The 26,904-nt window shown below is 36.2% G+C and overlaps 1 protein-coding gene across 2 annotated transcripts in view; it reads right to left on the bottom strand.

Moving 5' to 3' along the window:
- Positions 1-26,904, bottom strand: part of UBE2Q2 (ubiquitin conjugating enzyme E2 Q2) — a 56,203-nt gene that overhangs the window by 5,452 nt on the left and 23,847 nt on the right. For both annotated transcript variants that reach the window (XM_069456947.1, XM_069456955.1), the window contains 8 exons: positions 26,276-26,332; positions 23,322-23,462; positions 21,420-21,504; positions 19,530-19,590; positions 18,668-18,758; positions 12,336-12,394; positions 5,022-5,070; positions 4,466-4,561 (listed from right to left, as the gene is read on the bottom strand). In XM_069456947.1, coding sequence (XP_069313048.1) covers positions 4,466-4,561; positions 5,022-5,070; positions 12,336-12,394; positions 18,668-18,758; positions 19,530-19,590; positions 21,420-21,504; positions 23,322-23,462; positions 26,276-26,332 — 639 coding nt within the window. The remainder of the gene's footprint in view (positions 1-4,465; positions 4,562-5,021; positions 5,071-12,335; positions 12,395-18,667; positions 18,759-19,529; positions 19,591-21,419; positions 21,505-23,321; positions 23,463-26,275; positions 26,333-26,904) is intronic.

Raw genomic sequence — 26,904 nt, 5'->3', positions numbered from 1 at the left:
TGTCTCCATCTGTTTGCAAGACATTTATTTCTATTTCTACAGACTTTTTATATCCTTTCCCCAATTTTTCTACAGGATAGTCTTTTTTAATTTCTAAGAGTTCCTTAAAGTACCAAAGCCCTGACGTAACAAACCTAACAAACTAAAACATAGAAAACATGCAGTACTATTTTCTCAAAGTTAATGAAAACTAGTGTTTTTCAGTCTGTATATCTACAAAAAGGACAAAAATGAAAGATATGGAAACAGCCTGTACGTAACACAAAGCACACACCCCCTGGAACTCCCAGGCGCATCCCACCCCACTGCCCACCCAGCCAAGGCACAGGAGAAAAGGTCAGCCTCCCCACTCGCAACTGTCAACAGCCAGGTATTCGGGCTGGTTTCACGGGGACTAACGGGGACGTTCTGCAGAGGCTTTACTGGAATGCGGAGTTAGCCCTTCCTATTTTTCTAACTCACTGATTTCTGCTTATGTCTTTGTTTCTCCATTCTGTTTTCCTTCAGATTACTGGATTGTCCTTTCTGAGTTAGAGGCTCAATTCATTTTAATTCTTCTTTTAATAAGGATTTTAAGGCTGCGAATATTCCTCTGAGCTCTCCTTTAGCTTATGGTAAGTAATGATTGCATTATTGCTAATCTCTAAATAGTCTCAGTCTTAATTTCAAATTCCCATTTGACTTAAGGGCTACTGGAGTTTAAAATTCCACAAAGAAACATTTGTTTTCTGGTTTTGTTATAACTTACAGTTTTATTTAACTAGGATCAGAGAATGACATCTGTCCTTTTTTTTTTTTTTTTTCTACTTTTCAGAATTTGAGGTTTTCTTTATGGAACAGGATTAGCTTCATGAATGTTTCAGACAGAGAGGGAAAGGGAGGATATTCGATATATAGAGAGAGAGAGGGAGAGAGTGAAGAATAGATAGAATTTTAGTATTTTAATTATGGTTCAATTTCAACTATTTTTAAATTTTCATTTTTTTTTAGCCAATATTTAGAAGTATGTTTAATTTCCAAATTCATGTAGGTTTTTATTAGTCTCTACATTACTGCCTTCTAACCTTAATTGTATCATATTTAAATTATTATTATTTGTATGGTACCAATTGTTTTTAAATCTTCTGACTTGCTTTATGGATTAATATATGAAGAATTTTTCCCCTATATTCCATATATGCTTGAGAAGGACATATAATATCTAATTATTGGGTATAGAGTTCTATGTTTATCCACTAGACCATTCCTGTTAATCGGTTACTCAAATCTGTATTTTGACATTCTGTTTAACTTACCATAAGCAGGGCATGTTGAAATCTCCAACTAGTGTGGTAGACTCGTCAGTTTCTCCCTGTGGTTTTAGCAGGTTTTTCTCTGTATTTTGAGGCTACTTTGATAGGTATGTGAAGCACAAAAATTGCTACAGTCTCCTAGTTAGCTCAGACTTTTATCATTTAGTTCACTAATGCTTTCTGTTCCAAGATCCTACTTTGTTTAATAGATACTAGAGCTACATCACCCTGTTTTTGATTAATGTATGCATAGCCTTATCACCCTTCTCCCTGTATTAAAAAAAAACGTTAAATCTTTTTGAATCCTATTTTAAATACACTCCTTAAAAACAGCTGCATTTTGTTTTGTTAATTCAATTTAACGGGTAACTTCAGTCCATTTACATTTGTTATGACTGATGTATGTGAACTTGCTTCTGTCACCTTTATAACTTCTATTTCTCTCACTTTTTAATATAATTTTAGTATTTCCTCCTGGGATTCCACTAAGCCGTATCTTAGACCTCACTCATCTCTTTCAACATGTGCCATATTATCTATCCCCATGTGTCTCTGTGCAACATTCTGAGTTACTTCTTTGGAGACATCGTCTAATCAATTTTCTCTTCTGATAGATAATCCATCTATTGAGTTTCTCATTTCAACAACTGTATTATTTCTGTAAGTTCTATTTAATTGTTTTTCAGATCTTTCTCATAATTCCTGGTGGTCTTATTGCTTGTCCAATTTTATGAATTCCATCTTTTTCTTTATATTACATTTCAGATACAACTATTTTCTCACAATTCTAATATCTGATGCCTCTGTTCTGTATCTGGAAATTCCAAAACCTATGAAGTCTTTGGGAATACATGTCTATTGTTCATCATTTCTGCCAATTCTCCTCCATGCAGGGTTCCCTACTTGAATGCTATGATCTTTAACTGAATTCCTACATGCTTAACTTTACTCTTTAGGAATCCTGCAGGCTTAAATAAGAGATGCTTTCCTCCCAGAAAGTATCTGTGTCTGCTTCTGATGACAGCTGTGGGTACAACTCACATGAGACCATTTTAGCCCCCCGGAGAATCTCAGGGTTATGCAAGGTTCTCAGATTTGGCTCTGTAAGCTTGCTACTTTATAAATAGAAGACTAGACTGCTTAGTATAGGTAGCCACTCGCTTCCCCCTGGCCTTGCAAAGAACAAAAACAAAACAGATCTCCCACCTGAATGTGATCACTAACTAGGGGATTCTGTAGGTGAATCACTGGAGGTTTGCAGGCAGTGGGGAAAGAGAAGTGCCCTTCCCGACTAGAGAAATAGGTCAGGAGCTGTTCCAAGGCTGTGTGCTCCAAGATTTCACTATAACTCAACTACCAGTCCCTCCAATAATAGTGAATGGAAGCACTATCTTGCCTTTAAACCCCAAATTCCTGCTAGAAGTCATGATAACAGACCTCTGCTTTGGAAGGCTTTCTCACTACTATGTCCTAGAGTGGATGTTACACCCTGTGTTTCATGTTAACTGAACAGAAAACCAGCCTGATGACCAACATCCTTCTGCCTCGTGGCTGGCTCTCAGCTCCTGATGGCTAAGCCTAGGTGAGCCAGACTGGTCCCAATTCTTGCTCTGCTACCCATGACCTTAGACAAATTACCTAACCTCTGTGTGCTTCAGTTTCCTCATCTACAAAACGAAGACAATAGCAGGATCGACCTTTTAGGTTATTAAGAGGGTTGAAAGAGTTAATATAGGTAAAAATTTCAGACTAGAGCCTAGCACATAAAGCTCACTAGGAATTAAGTATTATAACATGATCTCAATTTTGCAAAACTTCAAAGTACATATAATTTTTTACTTATTAGGCTATACATACCAATAATAAATTAAAAACTGTACATAAGAGATTTTTATAGTATTCAGAGATGATATTTTGTATTTCCATGGTTTCAGTTGTGATTTCTCCTTTTTCATTCCTGATTGAGCTTATTAGAGTCCTTTCTTTTCTTTTTTTGGTTAATTTAGCATAGGTCTGTCAATTTTGTTTATCTTTTCAAAGAACCAACTTTTTGTTTCATTAATCTTCCATACAGTTCTTTTGTTATCGATTTCATTTAGTTCTGCTCTGATCCTGGTTATTTCTTTTCTTCTGCTGGGACTGAGATTGGTTTGCTCATCCTTTTCCAGTTCCTTGAGACAATTAATTAGATTATTGATTTGTGATCTTTCTGTCTTTTAGATGTAGGCATTTATGGCTATGAATTTTCCTCTCAGGACTGCTTTAGCTGTATCCCAGATTTTGTTGTTCTTGTTTAGACTCCTGGTTTGACTAAATGTATCCCAGATTTTGATAACTTGTTCCCCCCCCTTTAACATTTAGTTCAAAGAATCTTTTGATTTCCATCTTAATTTCCTCCTTGACACAACTATCGTTCAGCAGTATGTTTAGTTTCCATGAGTTTGTGTAACGATGAGTGTTTCTGTTGAAGTTGATTTCTAATTTTATTCCACTGTGATCTGAGAGGATGCATGATATAATTTCTATTTTTTTTTAATTTGTTGAGACATGCTTTGTGACCTAGGATGTGATCAATCTTAGAGAATGTTTCATGAGTTGATGAGAAGAACATATATTCAGTGGGTTTTGGGTAGAATGTTCTGTAAATGTCAGTTAGGCCCATTTGTTCTAGAGTTCTGTTTAAGTCCATTGTTTCTTTGTTTATTTTCTGTTATGAGGATCTGTCCCATTCTGTCAGAGGGGTGTTGAAGTCCCCGGCTATTATAGTGCTGCTGTTTATCATTTTACTTAGATCAAGTAAGATTTGCTTTATGAATCTTGGCGCACCTGTGTTAGGTACGTAAATATTTAGAATTGTTATGTCTTCTTGTTGAATTGTTCCCGTTACCATTATAAATTGAATATCTTTTTCTTTACTTTTGTTGATTTGAAGTCTATGTTATCTGATATGAGAACTGCTACATGTTTATAATAAACATAAGACAAAAAGGACAGATACTAAATAATTATCAATGAGTATCTTCAATTTTCTTATACTTATGTTTTCTATAGATCTCTTCTGTAACAAGAACCAAATGAAAATGAAATTAATTGTCTCAAGAAGAAGTAAATCAACACAGAAATAAGCCTCACAAAGTAACATATAGTTTACGTAAAGTTCTTATTAAAAGTACCTTATTTGCTCCAAACTGTACTCTGGCTTTGCCTTTGACTAAGGTGGCATTTATTTGCATGATGACAGATTCTATCGAGTAGGCACTGCTCCAGCCCTACAGGAAGAAAAAAACACATCTCTAAAACACAGTAGTATTCCCCATTCCCACTTGGGAAAACCTAATGAAATGGCACATAACAACTCAACAATAGCAAATCGGTTTTAAGAAGTTTGTAGTCAAGGGAACAAAGTAAAATTGGACCGTTTCCAGAATCTCACAAAAAATTAAAAAAAAAACAAAACCCTACATTCTAAGGGCCTAACATGAGCAAATTATAACCTTAAATAAACATCACTCTTAATGCCTATCCTAGCATAGATTCAGCACCAAGTACAATGTCATTTTATTGGTTTACCTTAAACAGCTTTTTCTTTATTAAAAGTAGATGCTATTAAGAAAAATTAAATTTTTTAAAAGTGGGAGCTATTACATAAGAACTTTTCTACTTAGAATCTAACTGCATAATCAAAACATCATTGAGGTTGACAATTGAGTACCATAAGAAAACAGTTACCTGTTTTGTGAGAAGTTCCATACATAATGCTCCTCCACCCAACACATACCTTAAAAAGAAAAAAGGAATCATACAAAATTCTCTTGATCTCAATGTTCCTTCTCAAACAATTTTTAAAGTACCATTACTTAGAAAGTATGTATACAAGTAAAGATTAAAACATGCAAAAATGAAAACAGCTGTTAGGGATATAGGACTATGGGTAAAAGTTTTAATGTCATTGCGGCAAATCTAGTCAATTCTTAAAACAATGGTTCTTAGAACAGAATACTTTCAGACTTCTACGATACCAGAAACTAATAACTTAGCCCTAAATATTCCAAAGAATAGGACAGAAGAACCAGTTTTCTTAAAGGGCATTCAAGTGTTTGCACCTTAAACTTTCTCTACCATCATGTTATACAGCCAAGAGTTTTTCCTCCAACAATGGCACCAACCTTACCCTATCCATAATAATGAACATCAGGATGTATTTTATGGTTTAAGTTTTTATCCACTCTGTTGTCAAAATCAAATGGTTCTGACCAAGAAGCCTCTCTCAGGGATTCAATTACCTTTGCAGGCCAGAGGACTGCTCTCTGAACCAAAGACAACTCCTATGGATTGCTCAAATCTGCCTGCAGGAAATCATTATTTAGATCAAGATTCTTCAGCCTTTTAACCCTTTCTGAAACAAAATAATTTCATTCCTCCCTTAATATTACTTGAAACTTCAAAATACATTAAATAAAATCAAGGGAGTAATTTTATTAGAAAAACTGTGGTACTCTTGAAAACACAAAAGCTAAGACCACTAATGAGGTCTATGTGGAGTCCACCACAAACTGACTTGTCCTCTGGAGCTTTGCTTTGCCCATGCCCTTCCCTTACCGGTGAGTCCTTCTGCTTCCTTCCAAATGCCGTACTTTCCCCCCATAAAATCTGCCAAGACCATTCTAGCCTGTGAATCTTCCATTCCACTAACCAAATGCATCCTCGTGTTGACTAAACCAAGTTACTTTGCAGGAAAGTAAGGAATCTAAACATTTCTACTGTTGAACATTAACAATAGTAATTGTTACAGTGAAATTATTCAATAATGAAAAGAGAGAAAGAAGTACTCTTCAACTTCCCCATCCTGGAGAATTCAAGCAAGTATCTCTCTTACTTGCTTTGCCCAAACCCTGTGACCTTTCAAAGTGAAAGTTTAATAGGAGGGAAAGAAAACCTAAAAGGAAAATACCCACCAAAATTTAATTTGGGTGATGAATCATGGGATTAAAAAAACATAACAAAACAAAACACTTCCGCATATTCTCTTGTATTCCTGAAACAAATCTCCAATTCTGTGAATTTCCCACTGGGCTAAAAGAGTATCTAGTACATAATGAGCACTTGCTGATTTAACAGAATTAGAAGATCTATAGGTTCTCATTTCGATTTTGGTTCCACAACTGCTCAAAGTCTAGTAATCTGTTAGTAAGTTAACACCATACTTGTTCTATACATTTTGGAAAAGTTAAAGGTAGATATGGAGTTGTTTTAGGAAAAGGAAGTATGCAGTACACACTAAGTTAACCATTATCCAACTACCACCGTTCCTTTAAGTACCCTACTCTTTCTGTGGAGGAGTACAGAGGCTCATTGGGTGGGAAGAAGGAAATTTTTGCATTTCCAGGTCAAAAGAAAGTACATTTGTACAAGCACATGATACCTACACGAATGTTTGCTGGATGTCTAAACACAAGACAGAAGTAGTTCTAGTACCTACATAAAAAGTGAGATAAGTAAACATTTCCTTAATATACACTATCAGCAGCATTTACACCTAAAAGAAGTGGTTGATTCTACTTCTCTATTGAATTATTTTATCAGTATCAATAACTCTTTATCAAGAGTTGTGTTCCCAACTCTTATTGCTCTTTGCCTCCAAAGAGTTCCTGAGACAGTTCACGGACACTAGGCAAAAAAAAAAAAAAAAAAAAATTAATAATCTAAGAATAATCGAAGGATAATATGCCACACACATGAACATAGTAATACTTTAACTTAAAAAATTTCAGTTGCCAAAGTTGTGTAGCAAGTGCTATCCTAAGCTCAGCCTCTTTAGGCATTCAGTTTATAATTATTATAAAAGATGCCAGCCACAAAGGCTACATTTTATATGATTCTATTTATAGGACACGCAAATCTAGAAAGACAGAGAGTAAGACCAGTGGTTGCCAGGATCAATGGTGGGAGAGACGGGGATAGGGAATGACTGCTAATGAGGTTTCTTTCTGGGGTGATGACAATGTTCTGAAATTAGGTAGTGATAATGGTTGCACGACTCTAAATATACTAAAAACCACTGGATTGTACACTTTAAAAGGGTGAGTTTTAGCATATTAATACGTGAATGATATCACAATAAAGCTGTTGGTTTAAAAAAAAATTGTCTATGTCAAGAAATAAATAGGGTAGTAGCTAGAAGACATGGTATAGAAAAAAATATATGGAACAAAAAGTGCTTGATAATCTACCCAGAATCACACAATGCTTAAACTTTACCTTAATTCTGAGATTGCAAACTCTGAATTTTATCAGTAATTCACAATTTTTGGTTCTCCATTTTGTAGTTTTTATTAATAGTTCAGCCAATAATAATTCTACCTCACTTAACAGTTGACTATGAAGACCGAATCATTGATTCTGCCTCAGTTGAGCTTTTCACTCCTCTTTCCCTTCCCGTTACTACCGCACCAATTTAGGTTCCCACCCCTTCACTCAAAGACAGCAGCACGGGCTCTCAGCTAATGTCACGTCCTGGGCTTCGTGAGCAGTGTGTCTTGTAGTCTATTCTGTCACCAGATTTATCTTTCTAAAACATTTTCTTTACTGTTGTTCCCTTGTTCCTGCACCAGTTATGGAAAGATGAATTCAATACCCAGGGATAATAGTTTGTTTACAAGGGGGAAAAAAAAAAGACGTGTCAGCAGTTCCATGGTGCTACGTTAGTACAAGACATGTCAGCACTATTTCTTACAACTCTTCTGTATGAATCCTGCCCACCTTGTGCTAGAGCTCAGACTGGTCTGGTATACTCTGAATATATCATACTCTTTCCTAGAAATGTGATTGTGTTTACTTTTTACCGATCTACATAATTATCCTTGAACCTCCAGCAGCTGACCAACCCCACTCACATTGCCAGGCCCAGCTGAGATCTCACCTACTTCATGGAGTCTCCCCAGGTCACTACTGCCAGAGCGACTCCTTGCTCCTCTAAACCTCTGAGAACTTAAACCCATACTTAACATTTGACATTCAGTGGAGTACTTAGCGCTTTTAATCCCCTCTTATATAGCTGGCATTTGGTATAATGGAAAACACTTTCAGGGCTCAGAAGATTATTTGGACAAATCACAAGCTGACTTATTACTCGGATTTTTCACTTGAATAATGGGGATAACAACCCTGTTGTGGCAAAAAAACAATCAATGAAGAGAAACTATGTAACAGATTTTAAAACTGAAAATGGAATTATTCGTAAATTCATGTATTTGTCTCTACTGCTGGGAAGTAAACTACTTAAGATCACAAACTTAAAATTCCTGGGACTTCTCACAACAAAATGTGAAAAATCTATGCTAGTCAATTTTATGATCAGATTTCAAAATTCTTCAAAGTATTTTTATCTCTTTATCTTGAATTTTAAGAATTTTTCCAAATCCTTTCCTTGATTATTTTTTTCTCTTGAATAAGATTTAACAAAAAATAAACTTTCTTTTCCCATATTTATGGAAATTTTGAGTAAACATACAATTTTATGAACAAGCACAAAACTAAAGCACCACAGTATGTCTTCTCCCCAATCATTAAAGGCTTCATAAAAAAGATATTTTAACATGAAACAATGAAAAACACAACAACTACAACTTGGTGTCTAGTAAAAGGCTGGTGTTGTGAGCAAGAGACGCAAAGGCTGAAAGAGGATCATTTTTCATTCCTAGGTTTGTTTTGCATATTTACCTATCATTTCAGCTTCCAAAATTCATCATGAGGCTTTATGACTAGACAAGTTTTTATAGGACTTTTACTGCCTAATCCAAAACAGTCTAGGACAGCCTTAAAGGTAACAAAATGAAATTTTATACAATTCTAAACAACTTTGTTTCATGCTTAATTAACCTGTGACTTCCACTCATCTTCGTGATCAACTTTGTAACAGCCTGTCAAAGAGAGACCCCTAAAATCCACCCACATTACGTCAGCTTTTCTTGCTCACCAGCAGAAAATATATGGGAGTCACTTGGAACTTTCAAGTTGTTTTTTTGGTTTTTTTTTTTTTTTTTTTAATTTCAGAATGCTAGGGGGATACTGTTTTGGTTACATATATGGCCTTTGCATCACCCAAGCCAGAGCTACTAGTGCCTGTCCCCGAGACATGCATTCCGCACTCATTTGTTACAAATTTATTCATCCCCTCCACACCCCTCCCACCTGCCCAGCACCTGATGAATATTACTTCCACCTGTGCACCTAAGTGTTGACCAGTTAGTACCAGGTGAGCACATGTGGTGCTTGTTTTTCCATTCTTGCGATACTTCACTTCGAAGAATGGGCTGTAGCTTCAATCAAGATAATACTAGAGGTACTAGATCACCATTGTTTTTTGTAGCTAAGTAGAACGCCATGGTATACATATACCACATTTTATTAACCCACTCATGTATTGATGGGCACTTGGGTTGTTTCCACATCTTTGCAATTGTGAATTGTGCTGCCATTAAACTTTCAAGTGCAGATGTCTTTATTATAAAATGACTTTTTTTCCTTTGGGAAGATGTCTAGTAGTGGGATTGCTGGATCAAATGGTATTTCTATTTTTAGTTCTTTAAGATATCTCCATATTAATTTCCATAGAGGTTGCACTAATTTGCAGTCCCATCAGCAATGTAAGAGTGTTCCTATCTCTCCACATCCACGTCACCATTTGTTGTTTTGGGACAAAACTCCATTCCCACTGGAGTTAAGCGATTATCTCATTGTGGTTTTGATTTGCATTTCCCTGATGATTAGAGATGTTGAGCACTTTATTATTATTTATAAAAGCACTTATTTATTATTCTGTCTTCTTTTGAAAAGTTTTGGTTCATGTCCTTTGCCTACTTTTTAATGGGTTGTTTGATTTTTTCGTGTTAATTTTCTTAAGTTCTACATAGATTCTAGTTATCAGCCCTTAATCAGATGTGTAGCATGCAAATATTTTCTCCCATTCTGTAGGTTGTCTATTCACTCTAATAATATTGGCTGTGCAGAAGCTTTTTAATTTGATCAGGTCCCATTTATTTATTTTTCTTATTGCTGTGATTGCTTTGGGGGTCCTCTTCATAAATTCTTTGCCTAGGCCAATGTCTGTAAGAGTTTTCCCAACATTTTCTTCTAGAATTCTTATGGTTTCATGTCTTCAGGTTTAAGTCTGTTATCCATTGTGAGTTGGTTTTTGTGAGAGGCACGGATCCAGTTTCAATCTTCTGCATGTGGCAATCCAATTTTCCCAGCACCATTTATTGAATAGGGATTCTTTTCCCCAGTGTATATTTTTGTCTGCTTTGTCAAAGATTAGATGACAATATGAGGATGGTTTTATATCTGGGTTCTCCGTCCTGTTGCAAAGGTCTGTATCTCTGTTCTTATGCCAGTACCAGGCTGTTTTGGTTAGTAATAAGTTTCTAACAGAGTAGCCTTTCCCAAAGAACAACCCAGAGGACACCATCCTCTTAGATGCTTGTGGGGTAAAAAATTATGAATTAAATAAATCTGGGAAAAGTTGTTTAACATCATCTTGGAAAGTCACATCAAAGCTCCAAGAAGTCCTTTGGTAAAGAATAGTTTGAGCCTGGTTTCCCAAAATCCTGCAATCCTTTCAAAACAAGTATCCATTAATCTATCACCGTACTAGTGCTCACAGAACATTCTGGGAGATGTGGCAAAGGATAAGGCTGCAGGTATCAGGTAAGCAAACCCTCAAGAAGCAGTATTACTGGCCAGGCATGGCCGCTCATGCCTGTAATCCTAGCACTCTGGGAGGCCAAGGCAGGAAGATCCCTTGTGCTTAGGAGTTCGAGGCCAGCCTGAGCAAGAGAGAGACCCCATCTCTACCAAACATAGAAAAATGAGCCAGGCATCATGGCACATGCCTATAATCCCAGCTACTTGGGAGGCTGAGGCAGGAGGATTGCTCGAACCCAGGAATTTGAGGTTGCAGTGAGCTACAATGACGCCACTGCACTCTAGCCAGAGCAACAGAGCAAGACTCTGTCTCAAAAAAAAAAAAAGGAAAAAGAAATGTTACTTTACTGTGTTGCAGAACTCAAAATGGGCTGAGCACATCCATATGTAATACTAAACTTTTTTTAAACCATGCTTTTTATTTACCCTGAACTTTATAGATAGATATCATGCCCAAGTAACTATTCTGTAGTATCAACACTACAATTAATACATATTCTGACTTTACAGAAACAATTCTTAAGATGTGAGTACAAAAAGCACAGAAATAAGCACGTAAAGCAAACATAATTTAAAAAAGTGCAGGAGCAAACCACTTCTACAGAAAATTCTGAAGTCTTTAAATAGTCGCCCATATTTTTACCCTAAATGTAATTATTACTATCTCAACCACAGAAATGATCAAAAGAAGGTCTGCATATTTTTAGATTTTAATCATCATAATGTGGATTATCTCACAAAATGGAATTAGCTTAGTATCTGAAAATTCTCAAATTAGTTTAATTGCTCCTACACTGAGGACCTATAGAACATTTCATAACCAACCTGAGTACAAATTCTGATCTTTTCCACACCATCGTAAGACTTCCAATCACAAAAAAAGCATCAATATGAACTTCAGTAAAACTGCATGACAATTACCATTTGATTCTACTAAATTGCAACTACTACACTTCTAGAAAGAACTAGACAGCCAGTTCCAAAGGCCCGTGAGATTTCCTGTGATTATACCTAGTGATCACAAGCATGTGGGAATCACTCTCTAGTAACTTCCTCTAAACCTTTAATCACAATTTATATTTGAAAAATATTTGGGTTTTTTGTGGTGAAATATACATGAACAGGAACCATTAAAAACTCTACCTATAAACAATAAAATGGTTTATAACCAATGGTTTTCAATGTGGGCCCCAGGACCAATAGCATCAACTTCACCTGGGAACTTCTTAGAAATGTAAATGTTCAGGCCCACCCCAGATCTAAATAAAAAACCCTGAGATTAGTTCTCCAAATGATTTTGTTGCACACTATTAAAAAAAAAAAGTAATCACTTAAACTTACCCTCCTGAGAGAACAGGTAACACCACTCGAACAAATGGTGGATCAAATGGAAAGTTATCCTAAAAAGCAAATATGTTTAATTAATTTTAAGAACATCCTTAAGACTACATTCAGAAAATTTTGAGCCAATAAATAATATGTACATATCAGATAATGAGTGAGGGTCATAAAGTTAGTACCAAAAAAACAAAATGAAGTGAAAACCAAAGCAAATAAAAATGAGGTTAAGATCAGGCCCAAATAGAACTGTTTTGATAAACTTATGAAATACAGGAAGGGGTTCCCCTTCCAAAAGAACTATATGAAGGAACCATTCCAATAACAATACACTGGGTAATTCAGATCAGTCTTCTGGCTGAGAACTAGAAAAGGTAGAGCAAAATGTGACAGTTACAGGTCTAAGAGCAGAAAGAAAAGGGAACCTCAGAGAGCAGGCCTTTTTCCTTAGGTTTTCTTCCAATTACAGAAGAGAAAGACAAGAGGTTAATAAGCTAGGTAGAAGTCACAGAACCACAGAGAGATAAAAATTGGAGCTCAGGGTCCAAAGAGAGGGCCTGATAAGTCTCCCACACTGTAGGTTGGGGCCCTGAAGGACAAACTGCAAACTGTCCAATGAAGTCTGGCTTTAAATCATTTCAATTTCTGATTCGATGAGGTGATCCCGGGTTGCTAATACCCAAATGTAAATCCTCCCTGGAGGAGAATATTATTCTAAGGCTTCCAATTAGCTCTATAATTTTTCATACGTAATGTCTATCACTAAAAATAATCAGCCATGGGTCTTACAGACGACATGATCAGAAAACAAGAGGCACAAACAAAAGACTGGGAACCACAAGAGAGCAAGATAATAGAGTTAAAAACCTGCTGGGTATGTGCAAGGAAAGGAAAGGCAAGACGGAAAGAAAACCTGAAGAGAACTGCAAATTGTAAAAATGAACCATATGGAAATTCTGACATTTAGAAACGTAACAACTGCAATGAATAACTTAATGGATGAGTTTAACCATAGCAGAAACTAAGAGATTCAGTAAATTGGAAAATAGCAAAAGGCAAAAAGGTGAAAAATGCAGAAAATAAGACAAGATAATATATGGAAAAGGTCTATCATATACATAGAACCCCTGCAGGAGAAAGAATGGGACAGAGCAACATTTGAAGATATGGTTGCTGAGAATTTTCCAAAACTGATCAAAGACTTCCCAACATTTAATCACCATAAATACTTCAAGAGGAAGTAGAGGCTACGGTAAGAGAGTATCTTCAAGGTGCTGAAAGAAAGGAATTGCCAAGCTAGAAATCTATCCTCAATGAAAATACTCGGCAAAAACAAAGTAAAAATAAAGGCATTTTCCTATCTACAGGCCCACACTAAAGGAAATACTAATAGGTATTTTCAGGCAGGAGAAAGATGATCTAGATGAAAATTTGGAGAATAAAGAGCATGAGAAGAGCAAATATGCATGTAGATCTAAGTGGACATTGACTATTATATAATAATTATGCGTAGGGTTTTAGATAAGTATAGAACTAAAACACATGACAGTAACAGCACATATTTGGCAGGGAGTGCATGAACTCAAAGTGTTCTATGGTCCTTGCATTGACGAGCAAAAGAAAAACATATAAATTAAAAAATTTATAATAGACTTTGACAAGTCAAGGACATGTACTCTAACTGTAGAGTAGTAGAGAACTACTAAACTAACAGAGGTGGGAAACTGCAGTAATAAAAAAATAATCCAAAAGTGAAAATGGAACATGGAGCAATGATGACAAATAGAAATCATCTAAAGATGGTAGATTTAAGCCCAAATATCAATGAAATAACATTAAATGCAATGGACTAATTGGTCCAATTAAAGAATGATCATCAGACTTGATAAAAATACACGAAGAGAGGAAGATGAGTTAGAAGATGAGAGAAAAGAAATCTCTGCTACTTCTTAGGCTGCCAAGCACAATTCTCTCTCTCAAATTCCCAGTCCTGGGCACTGAAGCTTTCCAGAAGAATAAGAGCTTTTCCAGTAATGAACTGAAGCAAAGACCATAGCTGAAGTAGCCAAGAGTGTTATCAGTCAGCCCCTGGATGGCCAGGAGAGAAGGCCAAGAAGGTTGCCCCTCATCTTCCTCCTGCGGGCAGGCAGAGAAATGGCATATTGCCTCTAATGAAGATACGTCAGGAGATCCGAGAGAAATTGCCCCCAATTTCTATGTTCAAACAAAAAGGGATTAAAAGAAACAATGAATACCTTTTAAAAAACCAATTGGAAGGTAAGGAATCTAAACAAACATTTGTTTCATCCAGTTATTTCCAATGAACTGGGAGGAAGAATAAGCAGCATAATTTCAGTACTTTAACTCCCTTCCTCTGCTTACTCTCGAGTAAGATTCTGAGAAACATAAAAACTATGAAAATTCAATCCTGCTAACAGGAAGATATGTGTATTATTTCTACTACAAGTTAGGAAAGAAAGAAACCTACCCACACAAGATACCAACTTAATGACAGATGTTACAATCTACTTTCAAACAAGCAGCTCACCTTTTAGAATATCTACAATTTAACAGACATAATGAAAAGAGGAGATGCAAAGCTTGGTAAAGCAAAACCTCATTTAATCTCCTATTATTTAGATCTTTCAATATGTGATGCCAAATCAGTGACTACAAAGTCTCACATCAATTGATTATGTGAGAACTACCTTCATTTTAAGTAGTTCTTCTGAGTAACTGTTCTGTATCAAAACCTGGGGATTCTACTCCATAAACTCTGTACCCTGGAACTTAGTAATTAAGATTTTACGGAAATAAAAAGGAGTTCTTCAGGAAAAAAGGGGGGAGGACGGGGGTGGTTGAGGATGACTATTAAAAGGAAGTTTGATCTACCTTGGTTAGCACACGTGAACTCAAACTCTCAGGCTTCACAAGGGGCTCAGAAGGTTATCTGGACTTCCAGTTTAACATCTTGGCCTCCTAGGTAGGCTATTCTTTTTTTTTTTTTTTTTTTTTGAGACAGTCTTGCTCTGTTGCCTGGGCTAGAGTGCCGTGGTGTCAAGCTCACAGCAACCTCAAACTCCTGAGCTTAAGCAATCCTTCTGCCTCAGCCTCCCCGGTAGCTGGAACTAGGCATGCACCACCATGCCCAGCTAATTTTTTTTCTATATATATAATTTTAGCTGTCTAGATCATTTGTTTCTATTTTTAGTAGAGACGGGGTCTCGCTCTTGCTCAGAGCTGGTCTTGAACTCCTGACCTCGAGCGATCCTCCCGCCTTGGCCTCCCAGAGTGCTAGGATTACAGGTGTGAGCCACCTCGCCTGGCCCTCCTAAACTATTCTTAAGGATGAACATTCTCTTTTTGAAAGACTACCTCACCAGATGGCTCTACATAGTTACAAATCACTTCCTTACATTGAATTGAAAATCGCCTCTTTATAATTTGACTTATTTGTTCTAGTTTTATGCCCTGTGTTCACCAACAAATCAAACTAATGCTTCCACGTCCTTGAAACAGTTCAAAACAAGCTATCATGAACCCCCATGTTCTCCTCTCCAAATCCACAATTTAAGCAGCTATCTTAGGACATGAAATAGAATCTCTTCCAACCCTGGCTACTAGTCTCTAAATGAGCCTAAATTTGTCTAAGGAACCCCTTCTTAAAGTATTAATATTCCCTCACAATTCAATTCAATAATTCAGATGTTGCCTGAAAAGTCAGAAAACCACTTCCTTAAAAGCACACAAAATGGATTTACCAAGCTGCTGTCCCATTCCCTCCTGCCTCCATTTCCAGCCTTGTGTTATATCTCAAGTTCCATTTTTCTTATCATTCATGGCTCTCAAGTTGTCACTGTGGACATCAAGGCCATAAATATACACTGTTCTGGCTCCTTCCTGTGTCATACCTGCTATCCTCCAAAGTCTGTGAATCCTGATACTAATAACTTGGCAATTTAGTTTAAGGTCCTCTTCATAGGGTCAGTTAGCTCAAGGCAATCACATTCTTCCCAGGCCTCTTAAGAAATACTCCAACCCTAGAAAAGGCCCTTCTTTCTGGTATCAGAAGCCATGGTCCAGAAACACAAATCCAATAGAATTTCAGCCATTTACCTCCCAGATCATCCCCTCCCTGAAGTTTCTACCTACAGTAGGAAAAAATAATGAAAACACTACCTGCAGTCACAAGTCCTCCAGTTTCCTGGCCAAGATTTCATATTTCCTTATAGATATCTCCCCCAAGGAGGAAGTGACAGGGGAAGGGCACACAGGGGGCTTTCTAAGGTACTGATAAGGTTGTTTTTGTTTTTTAAAGAGACAGGGTCTCACTGTCACCCAGACCGGAGTATAGAGGCGTGATATAGCTCACTGCAACCTTGAACTCCTGGGCTCAAGTGATCCTCCTGCCTCAGCCTCCCACATGGCTAGGACTATAGGCATTCCACAATGACTGGCTAATTTTTTTAAAAAATTTTTTTAGAGATGGGGTCTCGCTATGTTTCCCAGGCCGGTCTCGAGCTCCTGGCTTCAAGCGATCCTCCTGCCTCAGCCTCCCAAGTCTAAGGTTTTATTTCTTAAGTTTGGTGTTGGGTATATGAGCATATGCTTTAATGTTTTAAAAAGAAAGATACCTTCCTGGTTTTTCCAGTGTTTTTTGTTTGTTTTGTTTGGCCTGGGCATTTCATTCATTCCCCATAAGAATCAGTAAAAATGCAGTCATTAGCAACTTCAATAAACATAGACCACATTTACACTCTAAGGAGACAACCCAGTTGACAACCACAACAGTTCTGACAATAAAGAAACTGAGAGAAAATACTGACATTTGGGCAATTTCAAGAAAATTCAATCATAACATATATCCCCAAACAAGAATACGCATGCACAAAAGCGAGGTAAGAAACTTTCAGAAAATTATAACCATTCTTTTCGCAAGTATGAAAAAAGTATTCTTTCATGTCTTTGTTTTCCTTCAAAATAATCTCAGATCCACAGACTTTAAACCATTACATATTAAATCATTAACATTTTATCTAGATTCCACTGCTATTCTTTTTTAACCTTTATTTTTAGCATCTTAAAAATACTTTATCAAACATAACACATAAATTTAGAAAAGTGCATAAAATATAGAGGTACATCTTAACAAGTTATTGTAAAATATGTGCCCATGGGACCCCCCACCCTGGTCAATAAAAGATTACAGTCCGTATGCAAGAACCCCGCAGACGTCCCCTGCAACACCTCCTCACTCCCACCAAAACGAGAGGGACTCCTTATCCTAACCGGCATGGTCTTTGCTCTTCTTGATAGTTTTACTGCCCACCCAAGTATGAATCCACAAATTAGTGTTTCTCAGCCTTTCTTTAATTTTTGCCCCACTAAGAAGCCTCTTTATTTTTTTTTTTATTTATTTTTTTTTTTTTGAGACAGAGTCTCACTCTGTTGCCCAGGCTAGAGTGAGTGCCATGGCGTCAGCCTAGCTCACAGCAACCTCAAACTCCTGAGCTCAAGCGATCCTCCTGTCTCAGCCTCCCGAGTAGCTGGGACTACAGGCATGTGCCACCATGCTCGGCTAATTTTTTCTATATATATTTTTAGCTGTCCATATAATTTCTTTCTATTTTTAGTAGAGATGGGGTCTCGCTCTTGCTCAGGCTGGTCTCGAACTCCTGAGCTCAAACGATCCGCCCACCTCGGCCTCCCAGAGTGCTAGGATTACAGGCGTGAGCCACCGCGCCCGGCCAAGAAGCCTCTTTAGAAATTCTTTTTTCTAATTCCATCTCCCTGCCCCATGGAATTTTAACACCACAGATATATCTGTTTCTGTTCTCTGGCCCTTTGGAGAGCATCAGACCATAGCTAAGATTTTTTCATTTCAAGGACCAATTTTCACCCCACTGGGGGTGATCCTGTCTCCACTGAGAATGCATGTCCTAACCAATATTAGTTTTACCTATTTTTGAACTCTATATAATGAAAATATACAAAACAGATTTTGGAGTCTGGTTTGTTTTACTCAACAATATATTTAAGATTCACCCATCATGTTGCATGTAGCTGTATCCATTTTATGAATATCACAATTCTCCATTTTATTGGAATGAACATGGGTTATTTTCTGTTTGAGGCCATTATAAATAGTGCCACTCTGAACACACTCCAGGTGCACTTAAGTCCTCATTTCTTACAGAATATATACCTGTAAGAAATCCTGAACCACATGGTATGAGTATCTTCTACTTTACCAAATAATACCAAAGTGTTTTCCAAAGCACTGCACAAACACACGCCCATCAGAAGCAGATGGAGTCCCATAACTATTTTCTTACCTTAAAAGAGAAGTTAAGCAAAATATATTCTATGCCTTCTTTTTCTTTTAAGATCTGAAGATCACTGTGCAAAGGACTATCAGGGTCAACCCTAAGAATTACAAAACACAGTTCAAACAAAACGTTAGAACATTTTTCTTACTAAACTCAAAAATGAACCAGTCCAAGAGCTAAAACAGAGCCCCTAAGATAAGTTCCAGACAGAGAAGGGCTTAAAGGTGCTCTACAGCCCCAGGAAAAATAGGTCCCTATAGCCTCCAGCTCCTTGGGAATAAATGTCCAAAAGATCATATAATAGTACTCTAAATCTGTTCTAATAAGGGGAATTAAAGATAGCAATCATTCTAAAAGAAAACAGTCATATGTATATAATTTTCTCAAGAACTCAAAAATAATTTTAATATGCTTTCCTAAACTTGTATTATTAGCCAAGGAGTTCAAGAAAGAAATTTGCCATGAAGAAGACTACAAAAAGTTAAATTGCTAATAAAATCTGAATTTGTCTATAATTGTTCTATATATGCAAATCCTACTCAAATCCCTTACTTCAAATATAAACTGCTTATCACAGTCAGTCTCATCAAGTTACTATCAATAAATACACTTGTTTCTAAGTTCCCACTGTTTCACTAATTCCATGAAATACTTTATCCCACAACTGGTCCCTCTTTTTCTCCTTCTTTCTCATTTTACTTAAGCCTCAGAAATAGCACATTTTAACAATCTAAGAACTATTTCTATAGAAACAAAGTCTAAAGTTTTAAGTAAAAGCCATATATAAAGGTATCGATTTAAGAGAAAAAAACTCCATTGTGATAGTCCAATATTGCAAAGAGTGAGGTAGCATAAAAAAGCCACTTACTTCTGCAGTTTAACATGCCAGTCATACAAACTATCATTTATGAGTTCCACTGAATAAATCCCTGTTAACATATAGAACATGTTAATGACTCTTCATTTGCTCATATAACTATTACTCTGGTATAAATCGATACAACAAATATCCAACAAAAGCCAGAAATTTTGCTATTAAAACACGGAAAAACTAAGCTAAATTATAAATATTTTAACACTAGAGCTGAGTTTCTTATTCCCTTAACAGACAATTAAAGCAATCAATTAAAAGGATTCTTTAATGAGTTGAAAAACTTACCATTAAGTAAATGAAAAAAAAACTACCATGTAAAATCATATGTACCTTCTCTTCTATGTACACATAAACATTTCTATAAAGATGGAATCTTTATATATTGTTTCATAGTCTTTCTTCAACTTTCCAAGATTACCTTTCCAAGTTAGTTTACATAAATCTGTATCTTTTATTATAATAATTATAGCATTTTATGGATATACTGTAATTTAACTAATTCCATCCAATATCTGGTTATTAATTTTGCTACTGTAAATAATGCTGAAACAAGTGATTATTTAACATTTAAACATAAAATCAGTATTCAAATATTCGTACTCTATTAGGTTTCTACAGATAAACTTTTAGACTTCTTAAAAGAAAAACTATAAGGATACCCAAAACTTCTAATAACTCAGAAACAAGTTTGGCTTTATCTTGAACTCTATAAAGCAGAGAGGTTTTTGTTTTTTTAAGTTAAGTTCTAATGATTGTGATTTGATCCTGAATGGGTTATAATGCTATCCCTTCAAACAAGTTAAAGTTTGGCTCTTCACAAGTTAAAGTTTGGCTCTTTCCCTTATTTAACACTGTTAGAATCTCTGTAACAATATGGAAGGATTTCACCTCTAGTTACAGAGGTTCCACAATATTCAAGTCTTATTGGATAAGAACACTCAAGTCAAATAATGAAATAAAAATTTTAAAAACCCACCTATTTAAAAAATAATACCGTAACTATCTCTATAATAAAGGTTGGTTTCAAAAAAGTGGAGAAAAATCAACTTGGCAATAGTTCTTTGTACAGTGAAATACATTATTTCTGGGTTTTTTTTGTTTTTTTTTTTTTTTTGAGACAGAGTCTCGCTCTGTTCCCCAGGCTAGAGTGCCGTGGCATCAGCCTAGCTCACAGCAACCTCAAACTCCTGGGCTCAAGCAATCCTTCTGCCTCAGCCTCCCGAGTAGCTGGGACTACAGGCATGTGTCACCATGCCCGGCTAATTTTTTTCTATATATATTTTTAGCTGTCCAGATCATTTCTTTCTATTTGTAGTAGAGACGGGGTCTCACTCTTGCTCAGGCTGGTCTCAAACTCCTGACCTCAAGTGATCCTCCCGCCTCGGCCTCCCAGAGTGCTAGGATTACAGGCGTGAGCCACCGCGCCCGGCCCATTATTTCTTATTTACTTTCCAAAGTAATATTACTCATGCTTTTGCCAGAAGATAAAGAATTATGATATATGTATAAAAACAATTTTTTTTCTTTCTTTTTTTTTTTTTTTTTTAAGAGAGAGTCTCACTCTGTTGCCCTGAGTAGAGTGCCATGGCGTCAGCCTAGCTCACAGCAACCTCAAACTCCTAGGCTCAAGTGATCCTCCCACCTCAGCCTCCCAGAGTGCCAGGATTATAGGCAAAAACAATTTTCTTTTTTAAAAATCCAAAGAACAAGTAAACTCAGCTTATTTTACCCCTAACATTTTGGAACTTGATTATATCTGAGTTTCACATCCCCTAAAATAAAATTAATAAACATTTCCATTTCTGTCCAGTTATAAGACATGACATTATCTGAAAATAGAAAAGAACAAAATAACAGGAACAACAGAGATCCAGAGGTCCTTACCTGTTTTATAACTCTGTGATCTGTATATGTCCCTGAGCTCTTTCATAAGTCTATCTGAAGCTTGCACTGACCCAGACACTGCACCCTGAAACACAAAACTTGTTGTTTACCAAGGTGTACTGAGTCAAGTAATTAAAGATTTAAGGTATTTCAACTTGATATAAAAGTTTACAGTAAAAATGGATCACCACTCAACATTTTAAGAAGTCAAAAAAGTTAAGTTCAATTAAAGGAAGGATTACAAAGTTTCAAGAGAAATAAAAAACTGGGGACAAGTCTGGTTCATTTACTATTTCTTATCATCTGGAAGGAAAAAAAAAAAAAAAGTCTAGCCAACATGTCCACACCACTATGGACTCTGCCAACAGCATAGAATTCAGTATGGCTCTATTCCAAACTCCAAATTTTGAAAATATTAGAAGACCCTCATCATGACATGGTAACTAAAACAGAGTTCCATTAAGGAGACTACAAGCAAGAATGTTCCACTGACAGTCTAGTTCACATATTAAGAAACTGAGAAACATGTTTGCCCTACATGCAACTGGTTTCAGTTTTTTCAGTGTTGGGACTTCTTCAAAGATGAGAATCTGCCAGTATCTTACCCTAAGACTGAACATGAATGGAACTATTTTTTGATAGTGTGAAATTTTGATCACATAAAATTAAAGATTTTAAAGGTTGCCCTATGCTTTGAGGAGGGGGAAAAAAGCCAAGTTACAAAGATGTTACTTCCTAGCTATGTGACCTTGAACCGGTTTAAACCCAGTTTTCATATCTATAAAATATAAAGAATACATATTTCACACAGTGGCAATGAAGATTAAATGAGAAGGTATAAAGTACCTGGCATAGTACTATCATGTGAAAGTGTTCAATAATTTACAGCTGTTTGATTACAACATATACACACTGAAATTGATCACAAGGCACAGTAAAGCATCACCAATCCAGATGCCACAAATTTTTTTAATAATCAAGATACGGGCTTGGTTAAATTTCTTTGCTCTATTAGAAAGGGTTTGCCAATTAAATTAACATGCTAAATAGGAATGAAGGAGGGAGAGTAATCTACCTATTTTCAACACTTGGCATCTATTTGCATAACGATTCATTCCCTATGTTTGAAAACCTGTGCCCATAACAAAGTAACTGGTTCTCAGATTGCATGGGGTTGAATTAACAGCTCTAATACAAAGAAGGAAGCAGGAAGTGTTCACATACACAGCCAGACTATCATTTGATGTTTCCCTATTCTGTCTGGGCATTTTATATATATATATATATATATATATATATATATATATATAGACACACACACACACACACACACACACACATCATTATCATTTATTTTTCACAGCAATCATCCAAAAGGTATGTATTGTCCACATTTTAGAGTTGAAGAAACCGAAGCCACAAAAGATGTGTTTGTCACCAAACTCAGTGTTCACTTCACACTCCTCTGCTGCTTCACATAAAAGAGATTTAAGTCAAAAGAGAAAAATTACTTTTGGTTTGCTCAAGACAGGACAGACCAGAGTTCAGCTTCCTGGAGGAGGAGAAAGAATATGAATGCATTTTGTCGGAAAGACTGAACTTGACTATGCAGATCCTGCAGGAGGAGGGTAAGCAGAGAAACAGCTTAAAAAGGCTGGAAATGGGCACATACAGGGACCAGCAGGTGAGTCCAGGATATGGAGAGCAGAAGAACAGGGTAGGAAGTGACTATGGATAGAGGAGAAAGGTAAATTAGGGCAACAAAACCCATGACCAAATCTACCATTAAGGCAGGGACAAAGGAAGAGGGCAGCTGAGATTGGTATCTTAATGAACTGCCCAGTGTTAATTATAATTACTTAACCACAAAAGTCCAGGTTCTAAATATTTACACACACTTACATTTAAATGGTCTTGTCTTTGAGTCTTCCTAATTTTCTCTAATATTGCCAAATTTTCTTTCTCAATTCCTTCATCCTCCAACTTTTTCCCACTAATGGGCTCTTCTTCCTTCATCTCATAGTGATCTAAGTCTTCTATATCCTACAAAAAGAAAAATATTACCTTATACCAGTTATTTTTCTTGAGTAGTTTCTTATGCAAAAGTTATTCTTCACTCAACCAGAAACAGGAAAGAGAATGCATTTATTCCATGGAGAAGGGAAAAATGCCTTCATATTCAACTCAAAAGACTCCCTCCCTCTTATATCCTATATTTTATTAAAAGCTAAACTCTGGGTAAAGCAGTTTTAATAGCTTTACAAAGTTATAACTATGACCAAATGAGCCATCCTTTAAGTCTCCTACTAAAAGGAACTTTTGAAACAGTTTAGCAGCAGGGATCAAGAACCTTAACTGTCAATACAATTTCTAGAATTCTATTCTAAGAAACTAGTCTAAATTGTAAACACAGATTTAGGCATAAAGATACCTATTTCAACCTTACAATCACAAAAACACAAAATACACATGTGCAAAAATGGTAAAAGTTAACTCAATTCCATGGAATACTAGGAGGCCATTAAAATACCAATATAGCATAATTATTTCTTCTGTATTAATAAAAACTTTGAAATGAAAATCGGAATACAAAACAGAATATACAGAATCTCAATTGTGCCAAAGCAAGCACAGAAAAAGACCAGAAGGACTTATACCAAAATGTTAACAGCTGTTAACTCTGAGACACTTAATACTTTTCCTTGTTTTCCAACTTTTCTGTAGTAAGCATATATTGACTTTTAAAATTAGAAATCAGGAAAAGAATTTGAATAATTCTAGACCAACATCTTTAATTACATGATTCTGCTCTCTCTTTCCCTGTATCATCTGCTCTTAAATATAAATCTACGCAGAATTCTTTTAATCCTAACTTTTTTCAATTATCTTACTCCTCTTTTATTTCAACTGCCAAAACCTCTAAAGGAGTAGTCTATACTTACTATCTCTACTTTTTCAAGCCAACTAATTAACCAATTTCTAGACCAGGTTAATGACCACCTTCTACCCAGACACAACGGGTCTCTTTCTGGGCATGCCATCTCTTCAACCCTCATGACACTCCATTCCTATTCAAACTCTGCCCGTGACTCTATACTCAGAGCTCTCTTCCCCGGTGTGTACCTTTCAGCCCTCATCTTCCATTCTACACTTGTTTTCTTCAGAATTCTCACAAATGCCTTTAGCCTGTATCTTCCCCTCTTACACCTTCAACCTCGGTCATATTGCCATCCACAAAACTTCTCCACTTGAGTATTAATCAGCCCATCCCAAACAAAATTCATCATTATCTTTCTAAAACAATATCCTCAGCACACTGTTCTCTGCTTAAGGCCTTGTTTTCAACAATCTTACCAAATAGGAACATTTGTCTCTAATTCAAGACTTGTAACCATCTGCCTTTTTTAGTCCATCTTGCTTTCCATGACTCCAACACATTAACCTTCTTCTCCCCAAAGAACAGCATCCAATGCACCCAAACACATCATGCCCAAGGACATTCTGGGCCTTTTCTACCACATTATTTTTGTAGCCTAGAATATCTTCACCTGTCCTAACCTGACATCTCCAAAGTCCAGTCTCCTACCTTTCTAGATTTCCCTAAAAGTTGCTGTCCCTTGTTTATCATCCTATGAGGAAAAAAGGAAAGGTACATAAACTGTTTTAGTTCATCATACACTTCATTGTACACCGGACCCATGGAAAAAGTTTGATATTTTCATGTAGCACATTCCACCTAAGTTAAACTGCAAGAAAACATTAATCTCTCTACCCCGAAAAGGCATTCTAATTGGACAATTTTAAGAACTATTTTACTCCCAGACACACAAAACAAGCCTACAACTACTTCAGTTCTGAAGCATTCTAGAAGTATGTTTTAGATTAAAAATTTCCAAATCAAGAAAATAAGGTGAAAGCCTGAATTAATTCTAAGATCCAAAACAGAAAAAATGTTTTAAATTCAAGACCACAGAATTCATACACCTTCTATGTGATCAGTGCAGAGACAGATCTTCATTCTGAAGTTTGCATTTAAGTGCAAAGCTTCAGAGCCTGAAAACCTCTAAAATTGTATCAATGACTGACAACTAACTGGCCTAAGCTCAACGTCTTTGGAATCCGCTCTACTAAATTTGCTATGGTTTGAATGTGTCCCCTCCAAAATTCCGGTGTTGCCAGTGTGACAGTATTAAGAGGCAGGGCCCTTACGAGGTGATTAGGTCACGAGAGCTCCTTGCTCTTTGATGAGATTAAGGGCCAGCACGCCCTGTTGCCCTTCAGTTCTGCCATGTGAGGACACAACAAGAAGGCTTGCCAGACACCAAATGGCCAACAACTCATTCTTGGACTTCCCAACCTCCAAAACTATGAGAAAATAAATTTCTGTTCTTTATAAATTGCCCCATCTCACGTATTCTGTTATAGCAGTTTTAATGGATTGAGACAAAACTCTTAGTTGATTTTTCAACAAGCAATGGTTTCCCTGTTCCTGGCAAGTAGTCCTTGAAATGTTCTCAAATTCACCTTTTATGCAAATACAGAACTTTTTAAACTTAGTAGTTCCTCTTCCTAATAATAAACAAATACAGGTTAAGTACTGATTACTATTAAATGTAAATATAATTTGAGTGGTAAATGTTAATAAGAGCTTTTATTTTCTAGGAAATCAAATCCAAGGAATTCAGATAAAGCAATTTGCCCAAAGGTGTATCATTAGTTAGAGGCAATGTCAGAGCTTAGAAATTATATATTGCATTCCAAAGACAAAGTGCTTTTCATTATTTCACATTAGAGAATTATTAATGCTCAAAAATGAAGACATTTATAAAATTTTTTTCTTACATAAAAATACCTACTTCAGCCATCTCTTCCTCCTCCTCTTCTTCAGAAGTCACTTCTTCTGTTGTCCCATTCTGAAACAGAGAAAGAATTTGCCAGGGCTACACACAACAAATATGAACAGGCTGAGTACATCAGAAGGCTGGTGCCACAGCTTTAGGGACAAACCATTTATCTGTCACTGCAGTTCCACTAACAGCTTATTAAAATTAAAACAATTATTTTTACATCTCGCTTTGACAAATAAAATCTACCAGCTTTTAAAAAAGAAACAATAGTGAACAATTCAACTTAATAGATGCCTGAGGAATAAACAAAGGCAATCAGGCAGATATAAAGCAAAACTGAAAATTTTAAAACATAAATCTAATTTAAAAGGAGAAAACATTTTACTATTATATGGCTCTATATCTAAGGTCAATGGCTTATTTTGTTTAAAATAAATATCCCAACCTATTGATACCTTAAAATAGCTACCTTTTCAACTTTGAAAAGCCTGTATTCTTTACCTAAATTCAACTGCCTTAATTTTAAAAGTTCAGATGTTTTCCAATAGACACTTCATAAAACAGATACTTTACAAAACTAAAAATGAAATAAACAATCACCACTTCACTGAAGAGCCAATTTAAAAAAAAAAAAAATG

This window comes from Eulemur rufifrons, chromosome 2 (genome assembly GCF_041146395.1).
Source record: "Eulemur rufifrons isolate Redbay chromosome 2, OSU_ERuf_1, whole genome shotgun sequence".
Taxonomy (NCBI): Eukaryota; Metazoa; Chordata; class Mammalia; order Primates; family Lemuridae; genus Eulemur; species Eulemur rufifrons.
The sequence above is the reverse complement of the archived record's forward strand: the minus strand, read 5'-3'. Positions and strand labels throughout refer to the sequence as shown.